The following is a 13,753-nucleotide window of genomic DNA, read 5'->3' on the forward strand; positions in this document are numbered from 1 at the left end:
CCTCCCCCCTACCCCATTCATTGTTTATTTTGAGGAATTGGACCTGAAACACAGGAAATCGTGCGTCTGAATAAGATGCTCAAATCAGGCTATTCAACGTACGACGCGGAGCCTCGCACAAATCAAGCAAAATACGTTCCAAAGAGAAAAATATAAAGCTACTCCCCGCGCGAAAAAGATCTTGATCCTCCTCACTATACGTAAGAAGGAAATCTGTATTACTGCAAAAATCTACGTCCATCCTCACTGGATCCTATTCTATTCTCTTTTAATAAGCTTTAGATGTTAAAAAAAAAAGTGGGGAACAAGGTTTAGTGAGGGTAACACCTAAGTGCACAGCGCAAATTTAGATTTGGGCCCGACGTTGTGCAATCCAGATTTGCACATCGAGTCCCACCCCTACCCAGGCGGGGGAAGTCCCCGCTTTTATCTGCAGTTGTTTTAAAAGCAAGCGGTTTTTAAACCCCCAAATCCTGCTCTTTGTGTTAGCTGCCTTGGAGTTGCCCTTTCGCAACCTATCGATCTAGGGTAGAAAACACCGTCGGGGGTGCCCCACGGCAGCCCGCCGTCGGGGGCGAGGGGAGCACCCCGCTCGCTGCCAGCTCCCGTGCCCGGGGTGGGGGGGCTCGTTCGCCGCCCCCCGCCGAGCCGGATCCGGGCGCAGGGCCCCTCTCCAGCGCCCCCTCCCCGGCGCGCTGCGGCTGGTGCTCCCCAGCGCCCCGCCTGACGCTGCAGCTGGGCCGGCGATTCGCCATTGGATTAAAAATAGCAGCGTCCCCCACACCCCCGCCCGCCCCAGGCCCCCGGTGCCCGTTCCCGCCCCGCGGCCCTCTCCGCCCGCCAGCCCCGGCTCGGCTCGCGTCGCCCGCGCAGCCCGCCTCCGCCGCCGCCGCCGCTGCGGGCAGACCCAGCGCTCCGGCCCGACCCGGCTCGGCTCCGCTCGGGCGCACGCCGCGGCCATGCAGCGCCGGGGAGCCCTGTTCGGCATGCCGGGCGGCAGCGGCAGCAGGAAGATGGCTGCAGGAGACATCGGCGAGCTGCTGGTGCCTCACATGCCCACGATCCGCGTGCCCAGGTCGGGGGACAGGGTGTACAAGAACGAGTGCGCCTTCTCATACGACTCCCCCGTAAGTGAGGCTCGGCGGCGTTCGCGGCGCCTCGGGGGAGGGTCGCGGTGCCCGCGGCCTGTGGCGGCCGCGAGCCGCGGAACTGGGCGGCACGTGAAGCCGGGGGAGAAGATGCGCAGTGGCAGCCCGGGACCTCCTCCCCCGGCGGCGGAGTTGGCTCCGGGGCGCTGCAGTTCGGCAGACGCCGAGGGAGCGCCTCCTGCGTGCGGGGCGCTGCTTTCCCCGAGGCTGCTGCAGCTGAAGACCGGGGCGCCGCGGGGTTTGCTCCGCCAGCCTTCCCAGGCTGACAGGGCCCCAGGTCCCAGCTGCCCGGCCCCAGCCCCGCCACCGTTTGAAAGACAGATCCAATGGAAGAGTTCCCCGAGCTCAGCCGCGCGTTGCGGATGGTTTGCGTCCTCCCCGGGGGCGAGAGCGGAGGGCGGCTGGGTGGACAGCCTCGATCCCCACCCCCCGCCCCCGACACACACAGCTCTTCTTTTTCTGGGACCGTTTGCTTTGCCCAGGGACTCCCACTCCTGGGCAATTCTGATGTCCTCGCTGGGCTTTTCTTCCTCCACTTTCCGTTGCTCCCCACTCCTGTTCTTCCCGTTAGAATGTCAGAAGAAAGCTTCGGGTCCCTCCAACGGGGCGGCAAATAGGGGGTCTGCTGGATTACTACGGTTTCTGTCAATCGTTCCCCTTACTGCTCTACGTGCATCGCCTGGGCTGAAATGCATTAGTATAAATTTTTAAAAGTTTAGCCGCGGGTCGTGACCTGAGACCGGAGGGGGGAAGTTACGACAGATCACCGCCTTCCACCCCGGGCGGTTGGTGGTGTTTTTCTCCAGGTGGCATGTATATGTGCGACAAGGAAAAGGAGGGTGAATGTCCCTTTCCAGAGTCAGATGGGCTTCAAAGTGACTCAGCTGTCTGGCGTTTATCATGTCTTTTTGAGGACCAGGTTATTTTTATCCACCCACTTTAGATCTCATGTGTCACCCGGCAGATCTCAATGCGACCGGGAGGTGCATGGATTAGAGGGACTAAGGCAGGTTTCAAACAATAGTCTATCACATTTTACTTACATTTATGTAGAGTATTGTTGGAGGGAAAAAAAAAAAAATAAAGCCCAACGAGAGGCAAATTTTCCAAATTCATTGTCTGCTAGATTGATATTGACTGATTTCAAAGCGTTTTTGTTCGTTATATACTGGAGTCCCAGAATTTGTATCCTCCCTATGATATTCGGTTTTTCTTTTATGTTAATTCCGGATCATTTGGGGGATAAAAATTTAACTTTTAAATTACTTACTTTCTTTCAAAAGGTTTAAGTAGAATGAGATGGTTGTATTTATATACTTAGTATATTATGATCACACTACTTAAAGTGACTGTCAGGAGTGTCATTGAATTGTATTCTCCACAAAGTATTTGAAAATGCCATTTTCAGATTTTGTGTCCAGTGATGGGCAGGTTCCCACTAGTAGCTCCTAAGGGTGGAGAGGACTGATGGTCTTAACTAACTTAAGCAAGTCATAGATTGTGAAGTCCAGGAAACGGGAAAAAGAAAGTGGCCTAGTCTTTTAGGATAGTACAACGTTTAGAGTGGATGAAACTACTTTTTCTATGTTTGATCAGGGCTGCTCTTCAAATTCATCTTACCAATTTTGTTATTGGAAACCTTTATCGTATTATAAAATATGTGGTAGGTGTAAAATATAGCTGATTATTTTAATTCACTTCCACAAATAGTTCCTGGGAGTTATGGTGTGCCATACACTATTCTAGAAGCATCATGTCCAGCATAAAATGATGATTTCATTCATATCACAGTAGTTCCTTCGGGAGACCGGGCTTATTTACAAGGCCTATGAATCAGTATATTTCATTATCTATGAGGAGAAAGAGAAAGAAGGTTTTATAACAAGTTATATTAAAGCACAGTGTGTGATCATGGGAGATCTTTCCCTATGGTACTTAACACTTCATCATGAATCAGATACGGGTTCTTGAGTACCTACTATGTGCCAGCTCATACACACATGGCTGTAAGAACCGTACAAGAGTAAAATCCAATGGTTCCAAACACCCCAGAGACTTTAGTCTACAGGTGCCATGGGACTGTGGTAGAGGAAAGACCAAAGCAGTGTGAGTGGGGGAAAAAATAAATCATTGGATACTTTTGAAAACGGCCATAGATAAAGACGGATAGAAATAAGTCCAACATCTAGAAAGGTAAATCACATGTGGACAAACACATAAAGTGTGAATATTTTTTTCTTACTTGCTTGTAATGTACTGGGAAGAAAAAAATTGATTTAATGAGTAGTGAGGTCATAACCAAGTGGAGAGTAGAAGATTAGAGCCTTGAATACCTAAAACAGGAACTTGATTTAATATGGTCAGTTATGGAAGACTACTATAAGTTATGTGACTTAAAGTGGTGTTAGAGGGAGACGGAATTGATCATTTTTTATTACAGATCATGTCTAAGGCCTGGTGTGACCAGCTTTGCTATTCCTTACCTGTGTGAGTATGAGGATTGAGTGGGACTGTGTAGTAACTCATTTCAGTGTCCCTCTCCTTCCTTCCTACCTTCTAGGGCTTAGCACAGGGCAGATTCTCAGTGACACTTTTGGGATGAGTGAGAATTTGTGCTTTTTGCCTACCAATTCATCCCAATTTCAGCCCAGGCCCACCTTCCCACCTTGACCTGTAGGTTCACCTCTCCATGACATGGCTCATCTTGCAAGGTATGTAATGGGACCTTCTTGGAGAGTGAGTCCTTTGCATCTTTATCCCCCGCAGCTGGCCCAACATCTGACACATATATATACACCAGGAACCCAGCTAAATGCCTAGGAAATGTATGAATTACCTGTGGTTATAGGTTCCAAAAATGCTAAGGATACAACATATGGGAAACAGTGCGAAAGAAATCATGTGGGCTTATCATGTGGGATGTGGTGACTTTACTGACTGTGGGGGACAAAGTGTGAGAGAGAGCCAGACTGGTGGGGTTCAACCCCAGTTCTGTCTCCCACCTGTGTAACTTCTCTATGTTCCAGGTTCTCCATCTGTTAAGTGGGGGGTAATAATAGAACCTACCTCATAAGGGTGTTTTGTGGAATAAATAAATTAATGTGTAAAGTATGCCTGGACAAATCATAATCACTCTAGGAAGAAAAGAAAGAGATAAAGAGTCAAGCCCAAGTGTTTGATTGTCTGGGGTATTTAGAAAGTTTGGTGTGGTTAAGTGGAGACATTGGTCCACACTTTTCCTCATAAGGCTTCATGGCCCACGATGTAAAATCTCCTCATCCCTTGGTTGTTGAACCCCTCACTCATCTGAATATACTCTGCCCTCCCACATCCCCTCACCTTCTAGGCTGCCAGCTCCAGGGAGGTCAGTCTCTGGGTTTCCAGTGACAAAGATTCATCTCCTTTTCCAGAAACACCCTCCTGTCTTGATCATCTTCTGCTTGAGACTTCATTGTTTCCTCTGAAATCCACATTAGAGTCTGTGTCATACAACACAGCAGTTAGTTGTAGTCTCTCTTCCATAGCTGGCCATGATTTCAGTCTCTTTTTACTTAACTAGTCATTTTAAAACATGTGCTAGATGTGAAGCCTTCTACCAAGTTTCAGGATCAGGGAGGAGCTGGGCCATTCTTGTGCTAACCATGCCCCTTCCCACCTGGTTGGAGGTGGAGAGCTTATTTTATGCCTTCTCTTAGCTGGGTCAACTGAAAGACTGAGACAAGGACTTGCCATGGGCACTTTATTTTGGAAAGGTATCCCAGGGAATATAAGAGGAAGAACATCCAAGAGAATAGTGACAAAGGGGAGGAAGGAAAGCCAATCCAAGAGTGAGTTACTGAGCCGGCTGCCATGGTGGACCACTGGTGCTCAGTCAGGCCAGGGACCTCTGGGGAACTGTTGGATGGGCCTTGATATCCTCCACCTGGGACATGGAGAGGGGAATATTTATCCACTGGTCTGGTGGTCAGGGGTGCTCCAGGGATGAAATGCCCTCTTCCAGGTTTGTATTTGTGCCAGAGGGGATTCCTGAGGAGCCTTTCCACAACCAGCAGCTGCTGAGAAGAGAGAGATCCCAGTGCAGTGAGGCATGGACATCTGACCACACCTGCTATGACAAGCAGCTGCACACACCAAAAAGGTGGCCTGAGAGGATATGACACCACCATAAGCGGTCCCTCACACCTCTCCTTCCCTTGCAGCATCAGCATGATTTTGTAAAAATGAGCTTGTTTCCCATTCTCTGAAGCTCTGAGATCCCTTGACAATCCCAAAGGACACATTCCTTTGTAAAACTCCGGGGAGCTGGGGCCTCATGGTACTGGCTGGTTTACGTAGCCACTGGGAAAGGCTTTGAGATCATTTACTTGTAGGAACAGCTCCTGTTAGGGGCTCCCTACTGTAGCAGTATGCATGCTACCTTCCAGAAGTGAGACTTGCATCTTTGTGCTTATTTGTAAGGGAAAAATAATTTAATTTGGGGGTCTATATGGAAAAATCTTCCTCCTAAGGGATCAACAGGTTTAAGATAGTAAAACATTTCCTATTTCTTTTCCCTTTGAAGATATAAACTTAAACTCATTCTAATTAGTTTCACATATTAAAAGTTCCTTTCCAAAAGCAACTAACTGAAATGTTTTATAGCAACAAATCTCAAGATATTTGGCTCCTATTTTCAAGGATGCCAGAGAGCTTTTTTGTGGTTTCTGTCTATTGATATTTACCCCGTTAGAAATGAAGACTGAGAAAAATTTAAAACAACTTCCATTCTGTTAGCTGTTAGAGTGGTGGTGTCACCAGATGTCATGCAGTCTCCTAAAAATGCCTCTGTATGCTCAGGAGAGAGCAGGAGTGGAAAAGGCAGATAAGTTCATGTTATGAAAATAGTTTTTGCCTCGCAGTTGACTCCAAGGGACTTGGGTGCATGATAAGGTTTCCAGGTCATACTTTGAAAACCAGAGTTCGAGAGTTCTAGAGTGTGGGCGCAACCAGTTACTCTAGTGACACATCCCACCTGCACTGTGACCTTTCTGAGTTCACAGTTTCACATTTGTGGTGATTGAATAATTGGTTGTTAATCTTAGCTCAGCTATCGGTGTCATATGTCTCATGTACATTTTTTTTTTTTAAGATTTTATTTATTTATTTGACAGACGGAGATCACGGAGAAGCAGGCAGAGAGAGAGAGGAGGAAGCAGGCTCCCTGCAGAGCAGAGAGCCCACTGTGGGGTTAGATCCCAGGACCCTGGGATCATGACTTGAGCTGAAGGCAGAGGCTTTAACCCACTGAGCCACCCAGGCACCCCTCATGTACATTCTTTTTGAAGCAAATTAAAGTTTAGAGAATTTGAGACATTTGAAAAAAAATTGCAGCTACTTTGCTGGGAATCATTGGGCTTTTTGGAGGTGGGAATTCCGTCTTCTGTTGACTTGTGAACTTCACTGGAAGGCGATCTGGCTGGGCTGTTTGCTCGAGAACCTTAAATTTTAGCATCCTGATTTTTTCCCTTTGGCGACTGGTTAGGAGACTTTTGTCATCTTCTGCCTGGAAGGTGAAGGTCTATCGGCCAATACTGGGGGAGCAGGGAACTGAGTGGGAGGATAGGATGAGGGTGGTCTTGGCATCTGGATATTGGATATTGCTGGATATGGTCTTCTGCTTCTTAATTTTTTTTTTTGGGGGGTTCTTAATCTTATCCCTGTTTTGTTAGGCCCTCTCCTATGCTGCATGTTGTAGGGGCTGGGAACCTGGATGCTATAGTTGCCTGAATCTTTTGACAGAAGGATTCTTTTTCTTTCTTTCTTTTTTTTTTTTTTTTTAAGATTTTATTTATTTATTTGAGAGATTGAGCAAGAGAAGGGGGAGCATCAAGGGGAGAAGCAAACTCCCTGTTGAGAAGGGAGCCTGATGCGGGACTCAATCCTGAGACTCCAGGATCATGACCTGAGCCGAAGGCAGTCAGTTAAACAACTGAGCCACTCAAGCATGCTTTTTTTTTCTTTGAAAGATTTTTATTTATTTGTTTGAGAGAGGAGAGAAAAAGAGAGCTACAAGGGGGGAGGAGCAGAGGGAAAGGGAGAAGCAGACTCCCCACTGAGCAGGGAGCACGATGCAGTACTCAGTCCCAGGACTCTGGGATCTTGACCTGAGCTGAAGGTAGATGCTTAACCTACTGAGCCACCGAGGCCTCCCAGAGAGAAGGATTCTGATTTCTATTCTGCCAGTGAGAGTTTCAGAAAGAGAAGCCACATTGTTACTATAGCAGTAGCCGGTGGCAGATATGGGATTTTCCTGTCAGCTTCAGAGTATCCTTCTGGGACTCAAGGCCACCTCAGCCCTGGGGGAACTGGGATAATCTATGTAGTATCTTATGATGCTTGTATGTCTAGATTTCCTGAACATGAGTGGTGATTTCTCTGAACTCGGCTTTCATAGCTCTAACCATGAGTATGTACCCTCTAATTCCCTGTATTAAATTCCTTCCTGCCTGAAAAACCTAGAATGGTTGGCATTTTTGATCCACATCTGGACTGATACACATGCATTACACACATACCTCTAAGTCTCCATGTATTTAGAATGGAACCTCTGTCCCTAACTGAGCTCCTTGTCCCACATACCTGAGTCCCATGTTTTTACCTGCTCTAGATAATAAATCTCCAGTGGTTTGCTCGTGTGGGAGAGTCCACTGCAAGTGCAGGAGGGATTTGGGCTCTGATTGCTACCTAGATGGGTTTTCAAACCTCCCTTCTTGAGAGCAAATTCTCTTTTCACTGCCCTGCATTATTCTTCAGCCCTTGTCTCATCCCAGCTTGTAGAGTTACCTAGGGCTACTAATTCTGAGTCTCTTGGAAGTTCTGGGGTGGACATCAGATCGGATCTTGGTTTTTTCTGCTGCAGGCCTAGATAGGGTTCCTTTTTGTCATCTTAGTCTTGTACTGCTTCTCCATCTGCAGTCTGGTTTCCAGATTTCATGGCTAAGGTTGATGTTTTTAAAAAACATAATGTCTTTACTGTTCTTTTCTTTGTGTTTCAGAAAGGAGTGAAATTGACGTATTTGTGTAACCTGTCCCACATACACTGGAATCCCGCTTTTCCAAACGAATAATCAAGAAGTCACTTCCTGTTTCTTTTTGGCTGACGTTAATTATCTTTCAAGTTGTATCATTTTTAGAGTCTAGGAATGTAAGAGACAATGCTTGTCCTGTCAGGGAGCATTTCGGGAAAGATTGTGTCCTCAGTTGTACTGAGCCCGGACATCTGTACAGCTCTGAATTCTGTTTTCACTCCCCTGCATTGTTCTTGCTGTGGATTGGAGCACAGTTGAAGGTGCTGCCCTTCATTTAGGGCTACAGGCTGGGAGATGTGCAATATTATCAACTCTGACTCCCTCTCCCTCTCTTACTTTAAAAAAAATTGTATAAAGTGCACATAACATAAATTTAACCATCTTAACCATGTTTAAATGTACTGTTTGGTAGCATTAAAGGACATTCATGTTGTTGCACGACCATCACCACCATAGGTCTCTGGAGGTCTTCATCTTGCAAAACCGAACCTCTGTCTCCCTTAACCAGTAACTCCCCAGCCCACCAGCCTCCCAGCCCCTGGCAACCACCATTCTGTTGTCTGTCGCTATGAATTTGCTCTAGGTACCTTATGTAAGCAAGCCCATATAGTAGCTACCTTTTTGGGATGGGCTTATTTCACTTACCATGTTTTCAAGTTTTGTCCATGTTGTAGTATGTGTCAGAATTTCCTTCCCTTTTAAAGCTGAGTAACATTCCGTAATATGTGTAGACCACCTCTTGTTTATCCATTCATCTGCTGATGGACACTTGGCTTGACTCCGTTTTTGCCTATTGTGAATAACGCTGCCGTGGGGATGCGTGTATCTCCCTCTCTTTTCTTTTCTTCTTCTTCTTTTTTTTTTTTTTTAAGATTTTTTGTATTTATTTATTTGACAGAGATCACAAGTAGGCAGAGAGGCAGGCAGAGAAAGAGAGAGAGGGAAGCAGGCTCGCTGCTGAGCAGAGAGCCCGATGTGGGGCTCAGTCCCAGGACCCTGGGATCATGACCAGAGCTGAAGGCAGAGGCTTTAACCCACTGAACCACCCAGGCACCCCTCTTTTCTTTTCTTTTTAAAAATATTTTATTTATTTATTTGACAGAGAGAGAGCACAAGTAGGCAGAGCGGCAGGCAGAGGGAGAGGGAGGGGGAGAAGCAGGTTCCCCACCGAATGGAGAGTCCAATTTGGGGCTCAATCACAGGGCCCTGGAACCATGACCTGAGCCAAAGGCAGACGCTTAACCAACTGAACCACCCAGGTGCCCCATCTTTTATTTAATTATTTATATTTTGGTCAAATGATCCTTTATTGAAATATTTTCCTTTGTAGTTAACTAGCTGGGCATTCCACAGCATTCCACTGTTGATGTCATCTATAATGTCATGAGGGTGGCAACCATCAACTTGGCAGCCCACAGATTGGGCAGTCCCCATGATCTCTTTAATGGTTCCAGAGAGTTCTCTGGCTAAAGATATGTGCTGCATCTGTTGGCCAATACTGACAATCTCATCAAAAGTGATACTTCCACTGTGCTCAGTGTTTTTCTGTTTCTTGCTATCTCTTGGTGGTTCCTTGAGGGCTTTGATAATCAGGACACAGGCAGAAGGTACCCCTTCAGTCTGGGCTTGTCTGTTCTGAATGGGCAGTTTCACTGTAATCTTTAGATCTTCCAATCACTGGTCACCTTGGCGAAGTCATTACCAACGTTTTTTGGAGACACACCCAGCAGGCCAATCTATGGGGCTAGGGCAGATGTGGCTCCGCCTTCACCACCGGTGAGTTTGAACTTAGGCGGCATGGTGGAGGCTGCTGGTGTCGGATGAGCCCGGAATTCAGGACCACCTAAGAGAGTTGCACATTCACCTCCTCCAAGCCGAAAGCTAAAAGCTCTCCCTGTCTTTTATATCACATCCGACTAGAAACCAGGTTCCAGGGTAGCCTCCTCTCTCCTTATCCACAGCCCAGGCTCAAGCCGATATCATTTCTTGCTTGGCCTATTGCACAAGAATTTTCTTAACTGACCACCTTGCCTTCCTTCAGTCTGTCACACTGCATCCTTAGTTTTTCTTTTTCTTTCTTTCTTTCTTCCTTTCTTTCTTTCTTTCTTTCTTTTTTTTTTTTTTTTAAGATTTTATTTATTTATTTGACAGAGAGGCAGATCACAAGTAGGCAGAGAGGCAGGCAGAGAGAGAGAGAGAGGGAAGTAGGTTCCCTGCTGAGCAGAGAGCCCGATGCGGGGCTCAATCCCAGGACCCTGGGATCATGACCTGAGCCGAAGGCAGAGGCTTTAACCCACTGAGCCACCCAGGGGCCCCATCCTTAGTTTTTCTAAAACATGGTCTTATCATGTCATTTAGCTGCCTAGATATTTTCAAAGCACCATTCAGGCTTTCCTAAATAGCATCTCAAATCAGTTTACCAAGTTGATTCAACTTTCCTTGCCAGTGTTGTCACTTCACTCCTAACCTCTGCTTACATTCCCTTTGGCCCAAGGGATGTTGTGTTCTACAAGCTCCATGCTTTCAGCCTCCATGCATTGGTGCATGCTCTTCTCTTGGCCTGGGATGCCTTCTCCCAACCCCTCCCCGCCCACCAGGGAAAACCCGACTGATCCTTAAAAACCAGCTCAGATGTTCTCTGTAAATCTGTCACCACTCCCCCATCCCCAAGCTGAGTTAGACACTAATTTTCCTGTCCTCACCAAGCACTTTGTACATCTCTGTCATGGTTGGGATACTGATTGCTGAGGACGTGGAACAGTTGGGGTCTTGTGCACTTGTGCTAGTAAGGCTGCATCTTTTCTGTTTGTCTATCTTTTTTATTTTTATTTTTTTTTAAAGTAGGCTCCATGCCCAGCATGCAGCCCAACAGGGGACTTGAACTCCCTGTGAGATTGAGACCTGAGCTGAGACCAAGAGTTGGACTTTTAAGTGGCTGAGCCACCCAGGTGTCCCTGTTTTTTCAAAATCATGAACATTTATTTTGGAATAAAAACTGTTATTAAAAATAACCAATACCATATTTTTATTTTGTCATGTTAAAATCTAAAAAGTCATAAACTTGACCCTTGACAAGCTAGGGAGAGTTGTCTTGGGTCCTTGCTCTGTGTTTTTTGTGTTGTGACTCTGGGCGCTGGAGGGATCTTGGTGCATGATCACACAAGGTGCCTCTTGGGGAGATGACAAGAGGGCTGGTCTCTGTGGAGGTAGCCTGGGCCTCTGGGCTGCTGCTCATGTTCAGTATTATGGGCAGTCAGCCCAGGACTCCTCTTGTCCCCAAGCACAGGGAAGATGGGAAAAAGAGCACCTATTTTTAGGGCTGGAACAGCAGGTCAATGCAATAATGACAAGAATTTAATGACTCTGAACATGCCTCCAGACTAGAGGTGGTGCTTGAGGTGCACAACAGTATGTGTGCTTCCTCTGAGGAGATTAAAAATAAAATGATTTGTTTTGTGTTAATTAGGAAGTATTCACACTTACTTAGAGCCTACCAGGTACCCAGCACTGCCCTGGGAGGGTTTGAGTATTTAGGAGGGAAACAGAGGACCACAGTAAAGAAGAGTATGACGTGGATGTTTCTAACATAGTATGGAGTATGAGCACCAGTTTTGAGTGTGTACTAGGAGTCAAACACGGTACTGGGTACTTTTATATATATTATCTCATTTAATTGCAGTAGTAATTGGCTTGTAAATTATAATTACTATTGTCACCTTGTTTTACAAAAGAGGAAACTAAGAGTCAGGGAGGTTACATAGTTTGCTCAGGGACTTGTTCAAAGAGTGGTGCATGGCACAGATGGGACTTGAGCCCTGAGATGTCATGGCGTTAGACCCTGAAGCACTTATAGAGTATTATATTCTAAACAGTGTGGCACTTACCATGTATGAATGGAGATTTCAGATATAGGAATAATCAATAAAATCTAGAAAAGTTAGTGGTCTGGATACCTGGGTGGGATCCGAAAAGTGGCATCTTGGGGTAGGAAGGGACAGAGACACGGAGGTGGCAGCAAGGTTGGCACGTATGTGAGGAAGAGAGATTACTCAGGCAACTGAAAAGTGAGGCTGGATCCTCTGCCGGTTATAAAGGTCGGCCTTGGTAAGGTTAGACTGATGGGCTGATGAGTCAGGAGCCAGGGAACAGTTCGAGGACAGTGGTTATTTGCTGTGGCTGTCCTGGAAGGAGAATGAGGACTAAGGTTGGGAGGTGGGGAGAATTTGAATAGGAATAAGGCTAGGGCTCTTGAAATATTGAGGGTGGTGCTTTCACGAGGGTGATGACAGTGGGGATAGAGATGGCACAGTGGTGGGACTAAACTCAGTAGACATTTTGATGAAAGATACACAGCAACTTAATGACCAAATATGCAGTGGATGAAGGAGTGGGAGGAGCTAAAGGGGATTTCAGGGTTTGTAGCCGGGCAGATGGAGTGCATCAAGGGCATCAATGAGGGTCGAACTATGAAATCATGTGGGCAAGTGCTGTGTAGAGAAACTCAGACAGGAGTTGGGGCAGTATTTCCTCCAGGAATTAGAAATTTGAACAGATGACCATGTTGCACAAGTAGTTACAGATGGAATGCATGCAGACTTGACTGTTGTTTGAAATGAAATCACTCTAGAGGAAATCTGCCCCATATTGAGTACCTGGGCGATTGGCCCAGAGGCTGATGGCTCTTGCAATTATGAAAACTTTCTCCTAATCTAACCAAGTGTCGCTTTCTTGGCTCTGGTTAATTCTTTGGGTGTTGTTCAAAGTGGTGTCCTGGACACAGATGTCTCTGTCCCCAGCAGATCTTAGAAATAGACTTGGGGGACTATTAGTGGCATCAGTGGATTGACTGGCCAGGAGGAGAGAGGAGTGGGAGGGGACAAGGGTGAAAGTAATTCACATATTGTGTCCTTTAAGTCCAGCTGCTGATTTGCTCCTTTGGACGTGCGCCTTTGGGCATGTTCTCTCATTGAGTCTCAGTCGGAAGCTTTGGAAGGAGCCCCAGCCGATAGATGTACTCTGTCTCTAGGCCTGCACCAGGAGAGCAGGCTCACTGACAGATCCAGCCTGTGGCTGGGCATTGGTTGTTGAGGATGGGTGGGCCCTGGGGACATGCCCATGTCAGCCTGGGGCAGCCACCTCCCAGGGACTCCAGCTGTCCTTTGGAGTTTGCGAAGTGGAGCTGGTGGGTCCTGCTGGAGCCTCTCTCCTCCCCTTCAGGACAGCCTGACAGCACCTGCCACAAGCTACTTGTGTGGGGTGCTCTCCCTTGACTTCCCCTTCTGCTTTCCTGGAATGAAACGACCTTAGTAGAAAGGAAGAAACTGCTCTGTTCCCCAAACCTCCATGGTGGCATGTGCTTGCCCATAGCTGCGCACCTGGTTCCTGCCATCAAAGCAACATTTGCTTCTCAGTTGCACCAGGTAGGGTGTGGAGGGCCAGACTGGCCTGGGTTCCCGCCCCTCGCCCAACCCGGTTGCTACTTTGTAGCGATAAGACTTCAACAGGTATCTCAATTTCACTGAATTTCTCTGAGCCTTG

At 47.0% G+C, this 13,753-nt stretch overlaps 1 protein-coding gene across 1 annotated transcript in view; it reads left to right on the forward strand.

Annotated features, from left to right (window-relative positions):
• The first annotated feature begins 871 nt into the window (after nt 1-871).
• Nucleotides 872-13,753, forward strand: part of USP13 (ubiquitin specific peptidase 13) — a 106,902-nt gene continuing 94,020 nt past the window's right edge. The window contains exon 1 of the mRNA XM_032875406.1: nt 872-1,127. Coding sequence (XP_032731297.1) covers nt 960-1,127 — 168 coding nt within the window. The 5' untranslated portion in view covers nt 872-959. The remainder of the gene's footprint in view (nt 1,128-13,753) is intronic.

This window comes from Lontra canadensis, unplaced genomic scaffold, assembly GCF_010015895.1.
Source record: "Lontra canadensis isolate GAN:19392208 unplaced genomic scaffold, GSC_riverotter_1.0 scaffold56, whole genome shotgun sequence".
Classification (NCBI taxonomy): Eukaryota; Metazoa; Chordata; class Mammalia; order Carnivora; family Mustelidae; genus Lontra; species Lontra canadensis.